Source organism: Taurulus bubalis (assembly GCF_910589615.1).
Source record: "Taurulus bubalis genome assembly, chromosome: 13".
Classification (NCBI taxonomy): Eukaryota; Metazoa; Chordata; class Actinopteri; order Perciformes; family Cottidae; genus Taurulus; species Taurulus bubalis.
The window spans coordinates 13,556,284-13,574,407 of record NC_136601.1 but is presented as its reverse complement, the minus strand read 5'-3'; the positions used below and the strand labels follow the sequence as shown (position 1 = coordinate 13,574,407).

Sequence of the window (18,124 nt, the reverse complement as noted above, 5' to 3'; positions counted from 1 at the left end):
CCATACTGTTGCCCGCAGACGCCTCCTCAGCACAAGGGCACAGAGCCGTGCATCCTATCCTTAAATGAGGAGGGAGTGGGCCGGTCCCAAAGGAGGGATGGGTGCGTGTATAGGAGTCCACACAACTGCTGCTGAGAGCCAGATGCAAACCTGCCGGAGGAGGATTATATGAGAACAGTTCAGAATTCACCAGGGGTGAGCTTGATTTGTGTCTCACAAGAGCACACATCACTTGTGAGGCAAGAAAAATCCAGCGCACCCCGTGTCCACTCTGCAGCTGCTGAGTCCAGGTGTGGCCTGACCGATGCTACTCTTGCGAACACACACTAAATACACAGTCATGTGCTCTCCGAAATGGGCAAAGTCTCTACTTGTTAATACTCCAAGAGAAGAGAGGAGATGAAGAGGAGGAGTAGGTGAGTGGGGGGAGGGGAGAGAGGGATGAGCAGAGCCCCTGGTCGGTGTATCTGCAATGCTGCTGCTTCTGCAGTGAACTCACACTCATGGACACACATACACACACACACACACACACACACACATATACAGTGGGACAAACCCTCACTCACCTACACAATCGGCAGCTTGTGGGTCAGGTACTCCTCAGTGGATCCTCCATGAATAATGTCTCTCTCCTCCTCAGCAGGGTGACTGTCTCTCTGGTTTCTCAGCTGTTCCAGTACGAGGAGGAAAATCCCACTGGCCCTGCGTTCTGCTGCAGTCTGCGCTCTGGCGTATGTATGAAAGGCAGAGTGAGAGGTGGAGAAAGGGGGAGGGAGAGTGAGAGAGAGAATCTGTCCTGCTGCGCTGGTACGTGTGTGATGCATCAGAGCAGGCCCCGCCCACTCCTTGGCACAGCCAATCCTCACGGAGCTGAGATCTGCCTGACCACTGACTGCAGGTGATTAAGCATGATAGAGAAACAGAGAAGGATGAGTTAATCTTATTTTATCTTTATTTAAAAAATGTTCTGTCTGTTGTTGATCAGGTGTTGTTGGGTTTTCAATTACGTGTTTTTTGTGTTGTTGAACATTTGATTTAGAAAAGTAACAGAGGGATGGAGTGGGTGGAAGAGCGGAACTGCCAGTATCTTATACGGTTGTGATTATTAAGGGTGAGAAAGGAGAGTCCCGGAGAGCGGATGAAATTAGGACCGTTTCACTTGACTGAGTGCTGAGTATGAACTGTGGTACAGTGACTACTACAGGACTCACCTGACATAATTCAATTAGCACACTACTGACTGACACACACACACACACACACACACACACACACACACACACACACACACACACACACACACACACACACACACACACAGTGGTTCACCCTGTAGTCTGCAGTATGCTATATTAATACAGAGAACATGAAAGTAACTCTCAATAAGAATGAAAAAGCCTATCTCTTAAAATGTCAAACCATTTCTATATTGATTAAAGGTAAAAGCTAAAAGCCATGTGTCATTATTTATAAGGAAAACGCATCATAGATAATACTAATAATGAATATGTCACCAGCAAATGACTTGAAAACAGATCACTTGTTTAGTATCACTCCTGTTGAATATTATTGATTATTTATCAATATTGTTGAATTATTAATTAATCATTCAGTCTGTCAAAATGTACAGTGCCTGAGCTGGAGGGATAGTTAATAAAGATATTAACTATTTACTTAGAAGACTAAAACAACTAACAAGTGTTCACATTTCAGAAATCTGTAAAATTTGCTTGTGACAATGAATATATATATATATATATTTTTTTAGAATTCATTTTCTGCCAATCAATCAGGCTGTTAATCATTTCTGTTATTGTTCATATAGGCTAAAGATAAGGCTTATTATTGGACTTATGGTATTGATTCACCCATACTTTACATATCAGTTGGCATATTGCAACATACAGTACAACAAAGAGTGTACATACCACATAACAAAAAATACTCATACTAATATCTGGATAAATACCATATTGCCTCGCAGAAGAAGGGACCAGAAATAACTACAGACTGGAAGAGCAATACTTAAATTCACACACCAACACACAGGCTTCAGCCAGCGTGGCGGAGGAGTGAGGGGCTGCCAGTGACAGTTGGTGCCATCACTGGTGCTGGCGGTCTGCCACCAGGCTCTAACCCCCACAGTAGGGAACAAGAAGAGCTGTTTATCTGACTTACTCCAAGACCGCCAACATGGCCCTCCCCCACCCACTCCTCCCCTATGATGGGCAACGCTCCACTGCCATATCTGCCCTTCTAACTGCCCCCTACCAGCCTAACATCCACCACAAAGCTCTCCTAAGCCCACCCACTGCTACCCATATATAGCTACTGTGCTACCTGCAAGTCTCTACCCATTCACCCCAACCATATGCCACCAAAACCCCCCTCTGGTTAAATCTATAAACCCATAAGGTTTGGTGTTTAGCTCTTTCTGACGGGCCCATCAGTGTGAGATTTGACCCATTTGCCAAACCCAAAGCAGAGGGAGAGGTGAAAGACAACACTAATGTTGTATTGTTTCCAGTATTCTTTAACGTGCTTCCATATAACTAGGTTGGCTAAAGCTGTAAAGACACATTTAGATATTGTATGCAATCATCAAGGTCTGTTTGTGCTGAATAAAGTATATTATTTTGCAATTTCTCTGGTCAATTTGTTGTTCACTCAATTAAGAATGAAAATTTGAAATGGTGAAGAGGTGAGTCCAAGTACCAGACATTAGCTGGTTCTAACTTCTTAAAAATTATGATTTGCGTGTTTCTGTTATATCACTTTATATTGATGTCAATGTATTCGTGTTTTGTACTATTGTTCAGACAAAACAAGCAGTTTAAAGACATTGAACAAAAAGTATAGATTAATCAATAACAGTAATACTCACTAAATATCACTTACCATTAGATCACCTAAATATGAAATAGACATAAAGCATCATGTCATGGTATGAAATAGTAAACACAATGTGCTGCTGTGACGTCACAGATTAATGTTTGTATAGCATAGATACTGGCCAGAGGTCTAACCCGTTCATATTAAACCCATAGAGCGCTAGCGGCAGTGTGTAATGCATAAACCCACGTCAGTACAATAACTATAACAGGTTCGGTTGATTTTGGAAGCAGAAAAACTCGCTCCAAAACAGTCACGACACATTTTAACCGTTTGCATTGCTATATGCTGAGGTTGCCTATTAAGTTAGATACCGTTAAATGTTCAGCCACATTACGATATGTTAAGTTCAATATTCACTGACCATTCAACTCTGGCTTGTCCTCCACCAACCGACAAGAAGACACATTTTCTGCTTTAGTTTACTGAATGTCTAACCTTCTCTAACCAGCTGTCTGAGAGTTTGGTGCTGGCAGGTAACCTGCAACACCACAGCATGAACAACGGGGTTCATGAACGAATGTGGCACTGAAACAAACAATACCTTTACAGGCTGAAAAAAACAAATCAGTCAATTTAAATAGTTTTCTTTATTTTTCACAAAGAAACAATAGCCCATTGTATTTAGGTGGCAGAATCTTCTTTAAGAGTCAGCTGAAGTTGTTTTACTTTATATCTATGTAAGATGAAAATGCTCCCCGATGAGTTTCCACAACAAAGACAATCTATTGAGTACATTAAGTGAACAACAGTTCAAAAAATTGTACACAATTTGAAAATCCATTCATATTCAAATGGGGGCTGAAATCCCATATTTATGACATCTTAGAAAAAAGAGGCACAGGAAGTTACAGCAGGTAGAACTACAACTTCACAACGGCATCATCCTTGTTAACCTGCCGAGCCTGAACCTGGGGGTCTGTGAGACCGGACTTATTTCTGTCTGCCATTCAGCCGTGAAGGCTCGACCTCGGACTGGACCCGTTTCCTTGACGACAGTGGTGCGTGAGCGCCCACCGTCTCCAACGTCACTTGGACCCGTTGCCCTCGGGGGAATCTGAGCTGCACTGTGTCCTTGCATCATCTCCTGCAGTAGAGATGCTGGGGACACAGGTGTCTATTGTCATTTGGTCCGATACAATCAACCACAACATCCAAGTTGGCACACGTGATGCTTTAAGACCCTTTTAGTAGAGGGGAGGATGTGCTGGATCAAATAGCTCTGAGGCTGAACATAAACAAGAAGGGGAAGAGGAGCTATAACTAATATGTTCTACTATTATCTTAGTTAATAGTGATAAACAAAAGCAAGTCCTCTCAGGCAGGCTTCAAAAAGTCCCATGGAAACTGATGCTTAGTGTTTTAAATGAAGTTTTCCAAATGTAAGAAATCAATTATTGTGATCATCTTTTGAAACAAGGCGTCTTCCAGTCTTTGAGAATCAGCTCTTTGGTGAATTTGGTTCCCTTCCTCACTGCTGATTGTTTATGAGAGTAATACTGGAGTATATATTGATTATTTTATATAAATTGGATGTCAAAATGATTAGACCGAAAATAAATGTAACACTGGACAGTCCATCTCTCGCTGAGCAGATAACAAGTAGACTCTCAGGCTCATTTCTGATAGTGAGTGGACTTCTGTAGAGGGGGGGCGGGGCTTAGAGCCCCCGACACAATTAAGGTCTCCAGCCGGTCAACGCGATAATGATCAGCATCATTCATCAGGAGCACCGATGTGTCCAATCAGACGCAGCAATGCTTGCGAGTGTCTGTCTCTGTTGACCTGGTGCTTCTCTCCCTTCCCACCCCCACTCCAATGTGCAGACACAGGGTTGCTTAGCAACCCAGGAGCAGCCTGTGGAGAACACACTCTCATCTGTGCAGACGCACACACACACACACACACTTGGAAAACCCAGGAAACTCTGAAGGAGAAAGATAATGTACTCCCACTCCAGCCCTCCATCATGCTCTGTGACCCCCAAAATGTGAGGAGAAACAGCCCACCCCTCTGTCTGGGGGAGATTCAACCCTGTAACCGTGGCCCAGTGACTTCTCATCAGCTCCTTGGAGAGAGAGAGAGAGAGAGAGAGAGACACACACACACACACACACACACACACACACACACACACACACACACACACACACACACACACACACACACACACACACACACACACACACACACACACACAGTCTGAGTAGGAAAGTTGTCCCTACACTCAACTGGATGCCTAACATAACAGTGAAACAATCCCCTCAGCGTCGTTGACAAAAAGCTCTCGCTATCGTGTCACAACTACATCCAGAATCTCACTTCATATTTTGTGATTTTGACTGATTACCAGTGGACTTAAGGCGGCAGCCATGAAATCAGCATTTCCAACAGACAAAGAGCTTTTAGAAGATGAAAGTTAAAAGCTCAGCAGCGTCTCCCCAGTCTAACACTATTAGCACATTAAGCGAGTGCTTAAATACAGTCAGCAGACGATGGATCAACGCGGAGCCTTGAGCGGGCGACAGCGCCGTAATCCCCTAAAGGGGGGTTTCACTACAGTAATGGCAACCAGTATGAAACCACAGCCCCTGGGGAGTGGTGGGACTGGGTAGATTATGAGCAGCCTAGGGGCGACACAAAACCCCTTATAGCCCCGACACACACACACACACACACACACACACACACACACACACACACACACACACACACACACACACACACACACACACACACACACACACACACACACAGGTACGTGTACACACATAAATACAACCATAACATGCATGAAAACACACACTGAAGCATAATGGGAAATGGAAAAGACAGAGAGGTGTACGCATGTACAAACACATCTCCAGCTGCGTCGGGGAAATATTTCCTCTTTTTTTTTAACATCTATATGACATGTTTGGGGAGGAGTGTGCAGTAACTGGGTTGTCAGGAGGGTAATTTAACTCCTGGAGGATTATTGGATGGCGATGGAATCACTCTGTGGGCCGAGGGCAAGGGAATGGCAGGAGGTTGAAATTGTGTGTTTTTTTCTGGCAAATTAAAGCAGCAGCCTCGGGGGTTCGAAAAATAAACTGAAACATGGTGACATAAAAGGTAAAGAGCATATTATAGCCTGATCCCTGCTGGAAAACAGAATGATAGCACTGTGGCCTGATAAACACTAGGACATGGTTATCCGTCAGGGATATAGTTATTATAATTATTACATGCCGACTGTGAAGACAAACAAAAAAGGTCAAATTTATATTACAATAAATCACTATGCAGCCATTATACTTGGGTCAAATTATTTCATCAAATTTTGCCCAGTAGCTGTAAGCAAAATGTGAGTAAATTACCAGAAACTTTGTTTTGAATGGGTGAATATATAAAATATCTATACATCGTCCCTTTTAACACATACATGTAAAGCATGTGCTGTCCTTCCAACGTGGTCAACTGTTCATTTGTTGCCTCTCCGCCCCCCGGGGGAAAGCTGCTTAGAGCAGAAAGGAGATTACGCATAACCAAATATGCAAACAGAAAACACTGCAAAGCCTACGTGACCTCTGCCTATGAATACACACATACACCTATTTTGAGACCCAAATCTGCATATAGATTTAGGCTTCCATCTGCACATAAATACAGTGCTTACACAGTATACTCACTTAATGGTCAGTAAGAGCGTCCAGCTTCAGTTGGTGGGGATTCAATCCTCCACATTAACTGCAGTTCACTCACATACACACATTGTCCTGATCTGACCTGTGAATCCATAAACATAAAACTCTCTAAGTAAGACATGTACCCATTCCCAGACCCAGTGTAGGGTTGGTCTTTAGTTGTGCATTCCTGAAAACAATTTAATTTTTATAACTGTGTGCGTAAAACCCAGAGGGAGAGACAGAAACAGGTGCCCTTTGGGGGAGGGGAGGTCACCAGAGGGGGTCACTGAATGTAATCTTTCAATGAGCAAACCAAGGGCTCAGCAGCCTGGGGAATACACGGCCACAGCTCAGCCAAGCCTCTCTCAGCAGTCGAGTGTGCGTGTGAAAGGGAGAGTGAGAGACGGGAACAAATGTCTCATCAACCTCGACACATCCCACATTCTCAAGACCTTTGTGTAAAGTGATCGGGCAGGGAACCACACCTCAGTTGAAGCTACATGAGGCTTCAGCGTCCTGAGACAATAAATCAAGTGGCCATCTATCAGAGTTACAGTGTTTTGAGGATGGCATTTAATGGTTGTTACTATCCCTCTGCTGCAGCTCAGAGAGCAAACACTGTATATATGGTGGAAACACAAATATTACACTGTAACTATGGTAGAAACCCAAGTTTAATAACAAATATGAGCTGAATGTGGATTCTGTACCCCATCATTTAAATTAAATCACATTAGGATGGAATGTTTTCAGGGCTGATGTGGAGAGGAGGGAGAATTACAGGGACTGCTGACTTGTCATACAAAAGGGCATGAGAATAAGAGTTTCATGAGAAACAACACCACAAATGAAGCTATCCTTTAACAAAAAGGGACTGAGGTAAAAATGATAATGTTAAACGTGATTGCTATAGGCCAAACTGCCGGAAGAGAAATGAGGTTTTGCACAGGCTAACACAGTAACCAGAAGGACTCAAATACTCACAGTCAGATTTTTGCCTTATCAGCACATGCTTATAGACCATGAGAGATGTGGCATGGCAGTGCATGCATCAGGGAAAACGATCTGCAAATATAGGGCACATGGTTAAACATGCTGATGGCAACACTTGTATCACAAATCTATTTGCAATGATGTCCAAATCCATTTCTGTCAGTCTTGTGTATGTCGACACTGCCCCCTGGTGTCTGGCAAATAATGGTGCAACAATGTTCGATTGTACTGAACAATGCAATAATGACCGATTGAAAGAAAATACATATTTTGTCGTATATCATTTAATTGTACCTTGCAAAAACAGAATGGAGAAAAAAAGAAGAATAGTTCCTCTTTAACAACACGGTTATGTACTAGTTGCAATAACACGTTTTCATTTTACAATAAACTTTAAAAAGAAAAAAAGTTTGAGGAGATTGCCGGTACATAAGCATAACTTTGAAGGAAGAGACGTGCTATCCTACCTCCGCATGCCACGTCTAAATCTAATAACAACTGGACTTTCTTTATTGGCTTTAAGAAAAACATTATTTTGTAGTTCTTTCATTTCAAGCAAGGAAAAGGTGCTCAGATATGTTCAGTGACTTTTGACTGATAGGGAACATTATTGAAGTCATCTGACATAAAGGTTATTCGATACAACAGTAGATAATATTTCTCATTAATGGATAATTATATCCAGTCATTTACAATACAGTTAATACAAAGCTAAAATGTGACTTATAATTCTGACATTAAGACACTTAAATAAAATTGACTTTGACCATGTATTCACTTTTGATCAAATTTGATGGTGGTTCAGCTTAGGGTTACCCCATATGAAATTTAAAAAGCAAACAAACAAATAAAACAAGAACATGTTAAGTGTTTAGAAATAAGTTAAGGTTTCCTAAGGTTTAATTTGCAAACAAAATTAAAGTGCAGAGCAATTACTTTTTTCAAACTATTCAAATGGGATTCGGGCCTATGTCGGGCTCCTGCTGTTCGTCCATGTAGTAGGGATCTCCTTGATGGACTCTGTGATTGTGCACCCTCAGGTTCCCCCTGTGGGCGAATCTCTTCCCGCACTCTGTGCAAGCAAAGGGCCTCTTCCCCATGTGGACGTCCCGTTGGTGGGCTCTCAAGTTCCCGCTGCGGGCAAAGCGTTTACCACACTGAGCGCAGCCAAAAGGCCGCTCCCCCGTATGAGTGCGAGTGTGCACAGTAAGCTCTGACGGAGTGAGGAAGCTCTTGTCACAAAACTGACAGGGATGCAGTCTGACTCCTGTGTGGCGTAACAGGTGTCTGCGCTGGTGGGAGGGGTAGGTGAAGCACTTGGTGCAGTATGGGCAGGTGTAAGGCCGTCCATTCCCTCCGCCGGTAGCGGGAGGGTGGCTCAGAGTGTTTGTGTGTCGCAGCGCGAGCGACTGTGAATTGGACTGCGGTCGAAGAGGGTCTCTATTGCCGAAGGTGGTGAGCCGCCGCGTGTGATTGATGGGGCCTCTCCCACCCCTGTCGTCTCTGGGTCTCCATGGTGATTCTCCAGAGGGGGCTTGAGGCTGAACCTGCCGAGCCCCCCTCTGCTCCCCGCCCTGGCCCTGCACCGAGTTCTGATTGGAGTTGTGGTTTTCAGGCTCCTGGTCCAGGAAAGGGAAGGAGCTGTCATCATCTTCATTGCTGGTCTCGTCGGAGACTGCTCTGGTCCAGCTAGCAGCAGTGCTGCTGCTAGCTGGACCAGAGCAGCTGGTGCCATCCGTCTGCAGGTTCTCCAGACCCGACACCCCACCTTGTGTGGCGTTTAACCCCGGCAACCACTCCCCTGGTTGAGCGAGGCTTGGGTCAGGCCTGGGGGAGCAACGTCCGCTCTGGGAGATTGAGAGAAAAGGGGTGGAGGCTTGATCCTGGAGAGATCTGTGATCGGCACCGTCCTGATCCCAATGAGACACTGCAGAGAAATTAGTGTGAAAAGGAACATTAATGCACTTTCATCTCGCCATCTATAGTAAAACTCATTTTAATTATTTTCATACTTAATAATTGGGTAATATACTACTTAACAATGCGTCATAGTTTATTAGTTGATATATATTTTGTATTAAGAATCTGAATCTGCAAAGTAGCCTAACTAGTAATTGGCAACTAGTATGGTCAAATAAATGTAGTGAAGTTAAAGGTACAACATTTCCCTTGAAATAGAAATACCCAGGTAAATATAAGTATCTCAGGTCCATCTACCATAGTCTCACAAAATCCTGTAGGAAACACTGGATACCTTTGCACTCAAAAGAGTTGCAAGGCCATCTGGCTCTAGTATTGAACATGCTAAATAGTCAATAGCAGGAGTATAATCTTGTAACTTCTTACATTTGGCCTTGGCTTGTGAGCCAGACAGGGTAACGATCTGCCTCTGGTCCCCAGCAGTGAGGCTTCCGTCTGGGACTTGGACTGCGACAGACCCAAGAGAAGGTTGAGATCCAGCATGCTGTGGAGAATAAATAAAACTGGTTTGTAAGATAAGTACTAACTACCGCAAATGGTAGTTGGTACTATTACTGGATGCTTCAAAAATAATGAATGCTTTATTACTTCAGTTTTTATTGGACAACCAACTTTTGAAACATAGAGGGCAGGGTCTGACCTCGTGTTTTACTAAAGTGCCATTGTAGCCGGTGACCTCTTCTTTCAGCTCACTGAGGCTCTGGCTGAGTCCTTCTTCTGGCTTTGAATGAGAAGACGTATCCTTTCCCACATGCAATCCTGTGAAACAAAAAAAGTACATCAGTAAAGCGTGTGAGTTCAGTAGCCTCTTGATAAGTGATGACAAAAAATGTTGATGAGCAGGTATAGATCAAACAAAAACAAAAAAAGATTAATTGTTTTGAGATGCAGCCTATAGCAGTGGTTCTCAAATGGGGGTACGTGTAGGGTACCTGAGGGTACGTGGCAAAATGGAATCCATTAAAAAATCCTTTAAAAAGGTGTTATTTAACAAATATTCAATACGTTATAAGTGTAAGTACATAAACCACATTTTCTATATTCTATTAGATACTGATGGTACAGCAGCGCTGTGTATTACATCTTTTTTTCAACCAAAAATGCTTTGCGGTTGTTAGGCGCAAAGCAGGGGGTACATCACTGAAAAAAGGTTGAGAACCACTGGCCTATAGGATACATTTTACTTACATTAATTGTGTATAGCCCCATATTGCAAATCACATAGGGCTTTACAATCTGTACACAAACGACATCCTCTGTCCCAGGACCCTCACATCGGATCAGGATTCAAATACAGAATTGACCTGGACAACATGTCCATTTTGTAATACTTTTCTGACCAAAGTAGTCCATGAAATGAACTCCTGACTTTGAGTATCAACAGGTGAGCTGTATTACCTGATCCTGCCAGGGTCTGCAGCCTCAAACTGTCTCCGGACGACATCTCCCCTTCCTCGCTCCCTCCCCCCTTTGCCCTCTGCCTCCTCTCCACTTTCTCCAGCTTGCCTCGGAGAACGGAGATCTCCTCGGTCCTCTGCGTCAGCGCCGCCTGCTGCTCACACAGGCTGCCCTCGAAGATCTTGGCGATCTCGCACACAGCGGCCGCCAGCAGCGAGTCCATGACGGCGGCCAGCTGAGCGTGGAAGTTGCTCCTCGCCGATTCCATCGTCTTTTGTTTCGGTGATGACGTTTTAAACACACTGCGGGTTTCCTCCAGAGACCGTTGAGGGACGATGATGCCAACGTGACCGCTGTCCACTCCTCTGCCCTTACATCTGTGGGCTGCCATGAGTTATTGCCATGTTAAGTAGCTAGTCCATTTCTAATATGTATCTATGACAGCAGTTGGCTTTAATTAAACAACCGTACTGTATTTTTTGTCAAATATTATAAAGCTACGATGCCCAGGTTGTATCTGATAAGCTAACGCTACTGTTAGTTAGAACAGTCAACTTCTAGCTAGCGACCATACAACATGTTGTGAGCAGGCGATGCTAGCTAGTTTTAGAAGCTAACGTGTCAACAAGGGAGCCAGCGAGGCGGAGCCCGTGTGAGTGGGAGCCCTGAAGCTAATGGAGGTCACCAGACACGCAGGGCGGGACGCCGGTCACTGGCTGACATTTGATCCATGAAATCACTTTAGTCGCGTTCAAAGATGCGGCGGCTCGTCGTCCTGCTAGCAGGTTGATGTCTGTGATGTGAGTTGCAAGTCTCGCGATAGGAAAGCTGCGGGATTCAGGTGCCGCAGGAATCAGAGGAGATCCCGAATAGATGTGTGGCGTTGAAAAGATGGACATTCAGAGGTGTAAAATTAATATTAGTAGAAATAAAGAAAAGAAGAATTTTTTTTTTTTTTTTTTAAAACTCCATTAATATTACTCATAAAATCATGCAAGGCAAAGTATAAAATAGGGATTTTATTGGGGGGAAATGTCAACAATGTCTAAGTCTAGCAACACAATTATACTTTATCCCCTATATTAAAGAAAATAAAGAGCAGTAGGGTTGTAAGTTCACCCCATGTAGATACAAGTGTACAAACAATACAAAATAAAACAACCTTTGGAACAGCTAAAACAGTAAAATATGTGAACTTTTGTTTTGGCTTATTTAATGACTTCATGATGAGCATCAGATGAAATAACAATCATTTTGAATGCAAGACAATGTAATCGTTTTAGATATCTTTAAAGTAACAAAAGACATTCTACAAAGATGAGTCCAAAAGTCTGCCTCCACAACCAAGCACATCACCAGACAATAGTGATCTAAAAGATTGTTTGCGTGACGTGGTTTTGAATTCTGCAAAAACTTGGGAGACTTGATACCAAACAGCGCAATCTGTGATTAAGGCAAACAGTAGACAACTTTGTACAGAGGACTTCACATTTACCTTCAGCAAATAAAAATAAAAAAGGCTGGTGCATTTGAGGGTATTCTATGTAATGTGAGAGATCAGATTATTAACTGGTAGAGATTGTGTCATACAGCTTCTACCAAGGCTTTTCTTTCAGTCTGCGTTAGTTAGACCATTGCAGCCGACACTGTAGTCAAGGAGCAAGTCTACTTTAAGGCAGTGGAGCATTTAAATGACCTCGTTCTGCCAAGTAGTCACTGAATTAGCCAGAAACTCATATTTCCACCAAATCATTTCCAGAAAGGGTTTATCGCCTTTTTCCCATTAGTTAAAAATCCAGAACATTAAGAAATATTTGGCTCAACTTTTAAAACTAATAAAAAAAAAAAAAAAGGTAGAACAACGATACTTAATGAGGGACTGGAGCCCGTTACAGTATCAATGGACAAAGATACTGATGTTTTAATATCTATGCTCTTACTTTAGATTGAAGTGACACAATAAGTTATGTTGAACTTTGACGACACAAGATTCCTTTTTTTGTTGTATTACTGGTTTTACCAAGACGGGGAATACTGATGTGATTTCTATAAACATCTTATTATAACATTTAAAAATGAAAAAAAAAAAAAAAAAAAAAAAAAAAAAAAAACTCAAAAAGGGTTACGAGTGGGGAAAACCCCTCCATCAATCAGCAAGAGCATAAACGACAATATCCAGTTTTTCAATGTCCACAGGCAAGTGGTCCCAACTCCATACTGGCTTACTTGTGGTAACGCTCCACGTGGTTCCTGAGGCGACCTTTTGTGAAGAAGCCTTTTCCACAAAACTTACATAAATTAGGGCGCTCTTTGTGACAATTCGACACGTGGTCAGTGTACTTTGTTTGAGAGGAGAATTTCCTTTCGCACTTCTCACACTGGGTCACCTTGAGAGGAGTAGGACAGCTTTTCCTGTGCATGCTTAGCTGCCCACGAGAACGAAACGCTGCAGAACAACGGTCACATTTGAGGGGCTTCTCACCTGTGTGGGTGCGAAAGTGTTCAATCAACAGGTATTTGTTTTTCGAGACCTTCTGGCACAATGCGCAGCGGTAACCATCAGGGTAGCGCGTCCCCATGGTTTTCCATTTTGAACACTGCCCTGGGTCTGGATCGCGATCTATCTTAACTTTGTTGTGGCTGATCGCTTGACTTGTGTCTTTCCTTGAAGTCATCAAATCCTCGCCTCCATCGTCAGGTTCCTCTGAAGGCTTGATCCTTGCTTGGTTTTCATTGGTCTCACTGATATTTGTTTGGTCTTTGTGCATTCTCAAAATGTGCTTTTTGAGTGCCTGATTAACGCGGAATTTCTTTGGGCACACGCTGCAACGGTATGGCCTCTCACCAGTATGAACACGCTCATGCTGTCTCATCATCCAACCGCTGCGAAACATCTTGTTGCAATGTACACAGTACTTTTTGGCGGGCCCATCTTTCTGGATAGATGCTTTACTGTTGTTGTTGTTGATGTTGTTGTTGTTGTTGTTGTTGTTAGAGGAAGGTGTCCTTTCCTTCTTAACAATCACCTGTTTTTTGCTCGAAGCAGCCAGGTTGTCTTCATCACAGGACTCAGGTTCTGGAGGGTTAGTGGACTGAGCTTTATTTGCCAACAATTTCTTGAGTTTTTTGCAAAAGGCTTTATGAGACCCAAGGGCACTTGGAAAAGGAAACTCCTTTTTGCAACCTTTGCACTTCTTGTGTGATCGCACATGCACACTTCGGCCAAACATTGTATCAAATTCCTTCTTACAAAACTTGCAGGAGTACCTTTTTACACTGCCATTTTCCACCGTCTCCTTTTCTTCAGACTCAGCGGCTGAGATTTCCCCCCTCTCTCTTTTGCTCTTCGTCGTACTCTCTTGCTCTTTTCCTGTTACATGTCTCTTTCTTCTTCTAGGACCTGCGCCGTCTGTCGGGTCAATATATTCCTGTTTGATGTCCTGAATCAATTTCTTCATGTCGTTTCTCACCGGTGGACGTCGAGTTACTTGTTCCTTGTGTGTGCGCTTCTCGTTTAACGAAGAGCCTGTGAAAGTTAAACATAGCAAAACAATTTAGCTGTGATCCAGTGAAAAGCAGAATAATGGACCATGCTGGCCTACTTTCACCCCTGCTTGTGTCATCAACGTATACCCATGTGTATATTGTGCAAATCCAAAAGTTCTCAAGGAAGATACTGCGGTGTGAGCCAGGCATGGCACAGATCTGACCCAGAGTGCACAAACCATTTTTATACCTGCAGGTACACAATGCATGCAGGTGCTTGTCTGCTACTCAACATATTGGGGAAAAAGCAAGTACTGTGTATCACCACTTGTATTCTGGGTATTCCACTGACAACACAGTAAAGTTTCTAGTGAGAAAATCTATAAATCCCGATAGAAACTTTTCCCAGTGTGTTTTGTGGATTATTCAGAGTAAGGGTTACACTTTCTGGAAAGAGATGATGCTGCTGATTTTCTCACAATTAAATTTTACACTGCTGTAAGCACCACAAACAAGCCTTGGAAATCATGAAATAGCTTTCTGTGAATGCAAATGTGTAAATGAATGAACGAACGAATGAGGCAATTACAAAAGTAATTCTGACAATAATAAATATAATTTACAATTCAACATAATGAATGAAAGAATAAATAAATAAAAAAGGAAACTCACCTCTCCTGGATCTCCTGAGACCCTTTTTTTGCTGATGGGAGTCAATGTCATGGTTGACAACCTGAAATAAACAACCCAAAGCGATTGGTTTTCTCCAGTATTATCTTCAGTGATTACCAACACAAAGCATGAAGAGGATATGTACATGGAGAGCTCTGTCGGCAACAATAAGTGAGATGAACTTTGGATCTTCTGAGACTTTCAATCATTGTGCCTAAATATGAAATGGATATTGTAGCTCCTTATAACCCAGTACAGCTGAGGAAAAGCAAAAATAATGATTGGAGCCAACTCCTCCCGCATAAAATGGAAAATTATATCCGATATTTACCAGAGGCTCTGCACACAAGATTTGTTTTAAAGCACAATCGACTTAAACCTTTAAGGGCAAGATTCAAGCATAGGAGCATTTCAATTGGCTCTCAACATGTCACCGGCGACCTGGCGGCTCATGTCGGCAAAAGTGCTGACAGCATTTGCCTGAGGGGTAACCGGAGGGGCGGCTTTTTTTACTGCTATATTAAAGCCCTGAATGTTAATTACAGCTCCTTTATATCACAATAATACAAAATTGAGTTCCCCCAAGGATAGGGTGTGTTGCCTTAATTAATGGCCGTCTTGGCCTGTAAGAATAAGAACTACATTTAAATTGGTTATGAAATATAGAAAGCAAGTTCTTCTCAAAAGCTGGCACAACACAAGGATATTTTGTCAACTTCAAAAAACTGGCTGTGGTGACATTGTGAGCCAAGTATATCAAACAAGGATGCACAGTGTTTGATCCAGTCATTGAAACAAAAGTATGTGGCCTTTATTGGAGCTTTATCAAATTTTGACGGCCCATCTCACCAACAAGCTTGTCTTGTACAGACCGATGACCACTCTGAACTTCCATGTATTCTGTTGTAATATTACTGAGTCATCAACACAACAACAAAACAGTGTGATCCCATTGACAAATAGTTGAGCCTGCCTCTTCAAATACCATAAATTATCTGGTTGTCGTCAGCTGTTTCCCTGCTGGTTCACGATGCTAAACTGAAATGTCATCACATTCGAATTCCCCGTTCGGCTACACACCTCTTGCTTGATGATCGGTATGGGCCAGAGGGCGATGGACAGCCGGCGCAGTCTTACACTGGGACAAAAGCCTTCTTCTTGCTTGGTCGCAGTCTCGAAGCCCAGGGGAGCACACCAGTCATCAGGTACTACACACACAAGTTATAAGACATGGAATATTGTGATTCGTTTGACATTTACCTACGTGCAGTTAAAAAGGCTTTTTCTGGGCTACCCTCACATAAACTTGCAACTGAAACTGGTTACTTAGTTTCCTCTATAATGTTGCTCTTAAATACCTTTAGTCAGAACATTTCTTACATGCAACATATTGTGTCAAGTGATTCACCTTCTTTGAACGCCATACCTTCAAAATCAATCTCAGGAACATCAGAAGTTTGTTCAGGGCCGCTCAGGACATCTTCAGGCTCGCATTTCTTCATCTCCGTTTCTCTGTCGCCTCGACGCTCAATCTCGCTCAGTTTAACCTCTGCTCCCTGCAACTTTATTTTAAGTTGCGCAACCTCTTCTCCTTTCTGTGCCAGCTCCATTTGATGGTCATGGAGACTGCTCTCGAAGATCATCATTATTTCAAACACAGCTCTCCTCAGGGCAGAGTCCATGCATGTGGTCAGCTGGGCCCTGAACGCTCTCATCAGAAAGTCAGACATCTTTGAAGACGGGTGGGAGCAGCTTACAGATGTTTTGGATCTATGCCTGTTGTGTGCTGCTGTAATGTCCCTTCCCAACACAACGTGCCCCTAAACAGAGATATTACAGATCAGTTTAAGTATTCTTTACATAGGAACACTAAACCCAAGAAGAGGGGTGCTCTCCTTTCCCCACCAACCCCCCTAACTGCCTCTCAGCCTTCAGTGTACCGTTTCAAGCATTGACGACGGACCTGTGATGTTTTAACTCAAGGATAACCAGCAGACGTACATAAAGTGGGCCATTCATCAGCAACAGCACACACCGCAAGACTGTTTGCAGGTCAACAATCCTAACGTGGCATTAGGCATGACCATCGCGATTTAGCGCCAAGAGGTGCCATTAAATGTCTACAAAATAACGTCACAAGTAATAAAACGCGGGACGACAATGCTGGCTCACTACTGAGGAATGAAACCTAGATAAATAACCGATCATCGTCCTCGTTCACAACCACTTTACCAGTGAAGATAGACAGCAGAACGGTCTTTCGGTCCGTGCAATCGTTACGCACACGAACACATGACTATATGTTTAAACACCAGGAGACGTTGATGACGTCCACATGGCGGGCAATTGACCATCTATGCGAAATACTGACCGTTCGGCGCGAGGAGATCTACAGTAGTTCTACGATGATCCACTTCAGCTGAACCACAGACACTTTGCTACACGAACAGTTCAACGACTTATCCAGATCTGGCCTCTCAATGCGTAGTCCGCCGCATCTGTGTATTGTTAGTTAGTCAACGTGTAGCAAACACACGCTAACGGAGATGTGCATACGCCATTTTCACTCAACATCCCCAAGTGGGAGGGACAGGTGACGTCAGCAACACGTCACTACTGCTATATAGTGCATTGGTAAGCGTATACTTGTTGCATCCTTCAGTATTTTTTTTTTTAAACAATATAAATGTGAAACAATATAGTTGAAAAAATAGTTGTTTGGAATAGGTAACTAGACTCTCCGCGCATGTGCAGCGGTTCTAGTTGCTTCGCCGGGCGGTTGCTGTAGCAACCAATCTGGTACAGAATGAGTCTATTCAAATAAATTGATGGTATTAAAAATACGGTCATTTAAGTTATACAAACAAGTTGTAATAGTCTACTTTCATGTATAAGGAAACAGATTTTATTAAATATGTTGTAAACCGTGGTAGATACGTGGATATGTTGTTCAATTGAGAATAATTCACTGTTCAAAAGTTCCGAATTTAAAAGCGGCCCTTGAAAGCAGCATTTGTGTTCTATTGGTTGTT

General features: G+C 43.0%; 1 protein-coding gene across 1 annotated transcript; it reads right to left on the bottom strand.

Annotated features, from left to right (window-relative positions):
• Positions 1 to 13,156: 13,156 nt before the first annotated feature.
• Positions 13,157 to 16,822, bottom strand: LOC306745928 (uncharacterized protein; the record flags this gene model as incomplete). Its single annotated transcript, XM_079228794.1, has 4 exons — positions 13,157 to 13,380; positions 15,093 to 15,153; positions 16,173 to 16,300; positions 16,519 to 16,822. The coding sequence occupies 4 exons, from the start codon at positions 16,820 to 16,822 to the stop codon at positions 13,157 to 13,159; spliced, it is 717 nt and encodes a 238-aa protein (XP_079084920.1).
• Positions 16,823 to 18,124: the final 1,302 nt, after the last annotated feature.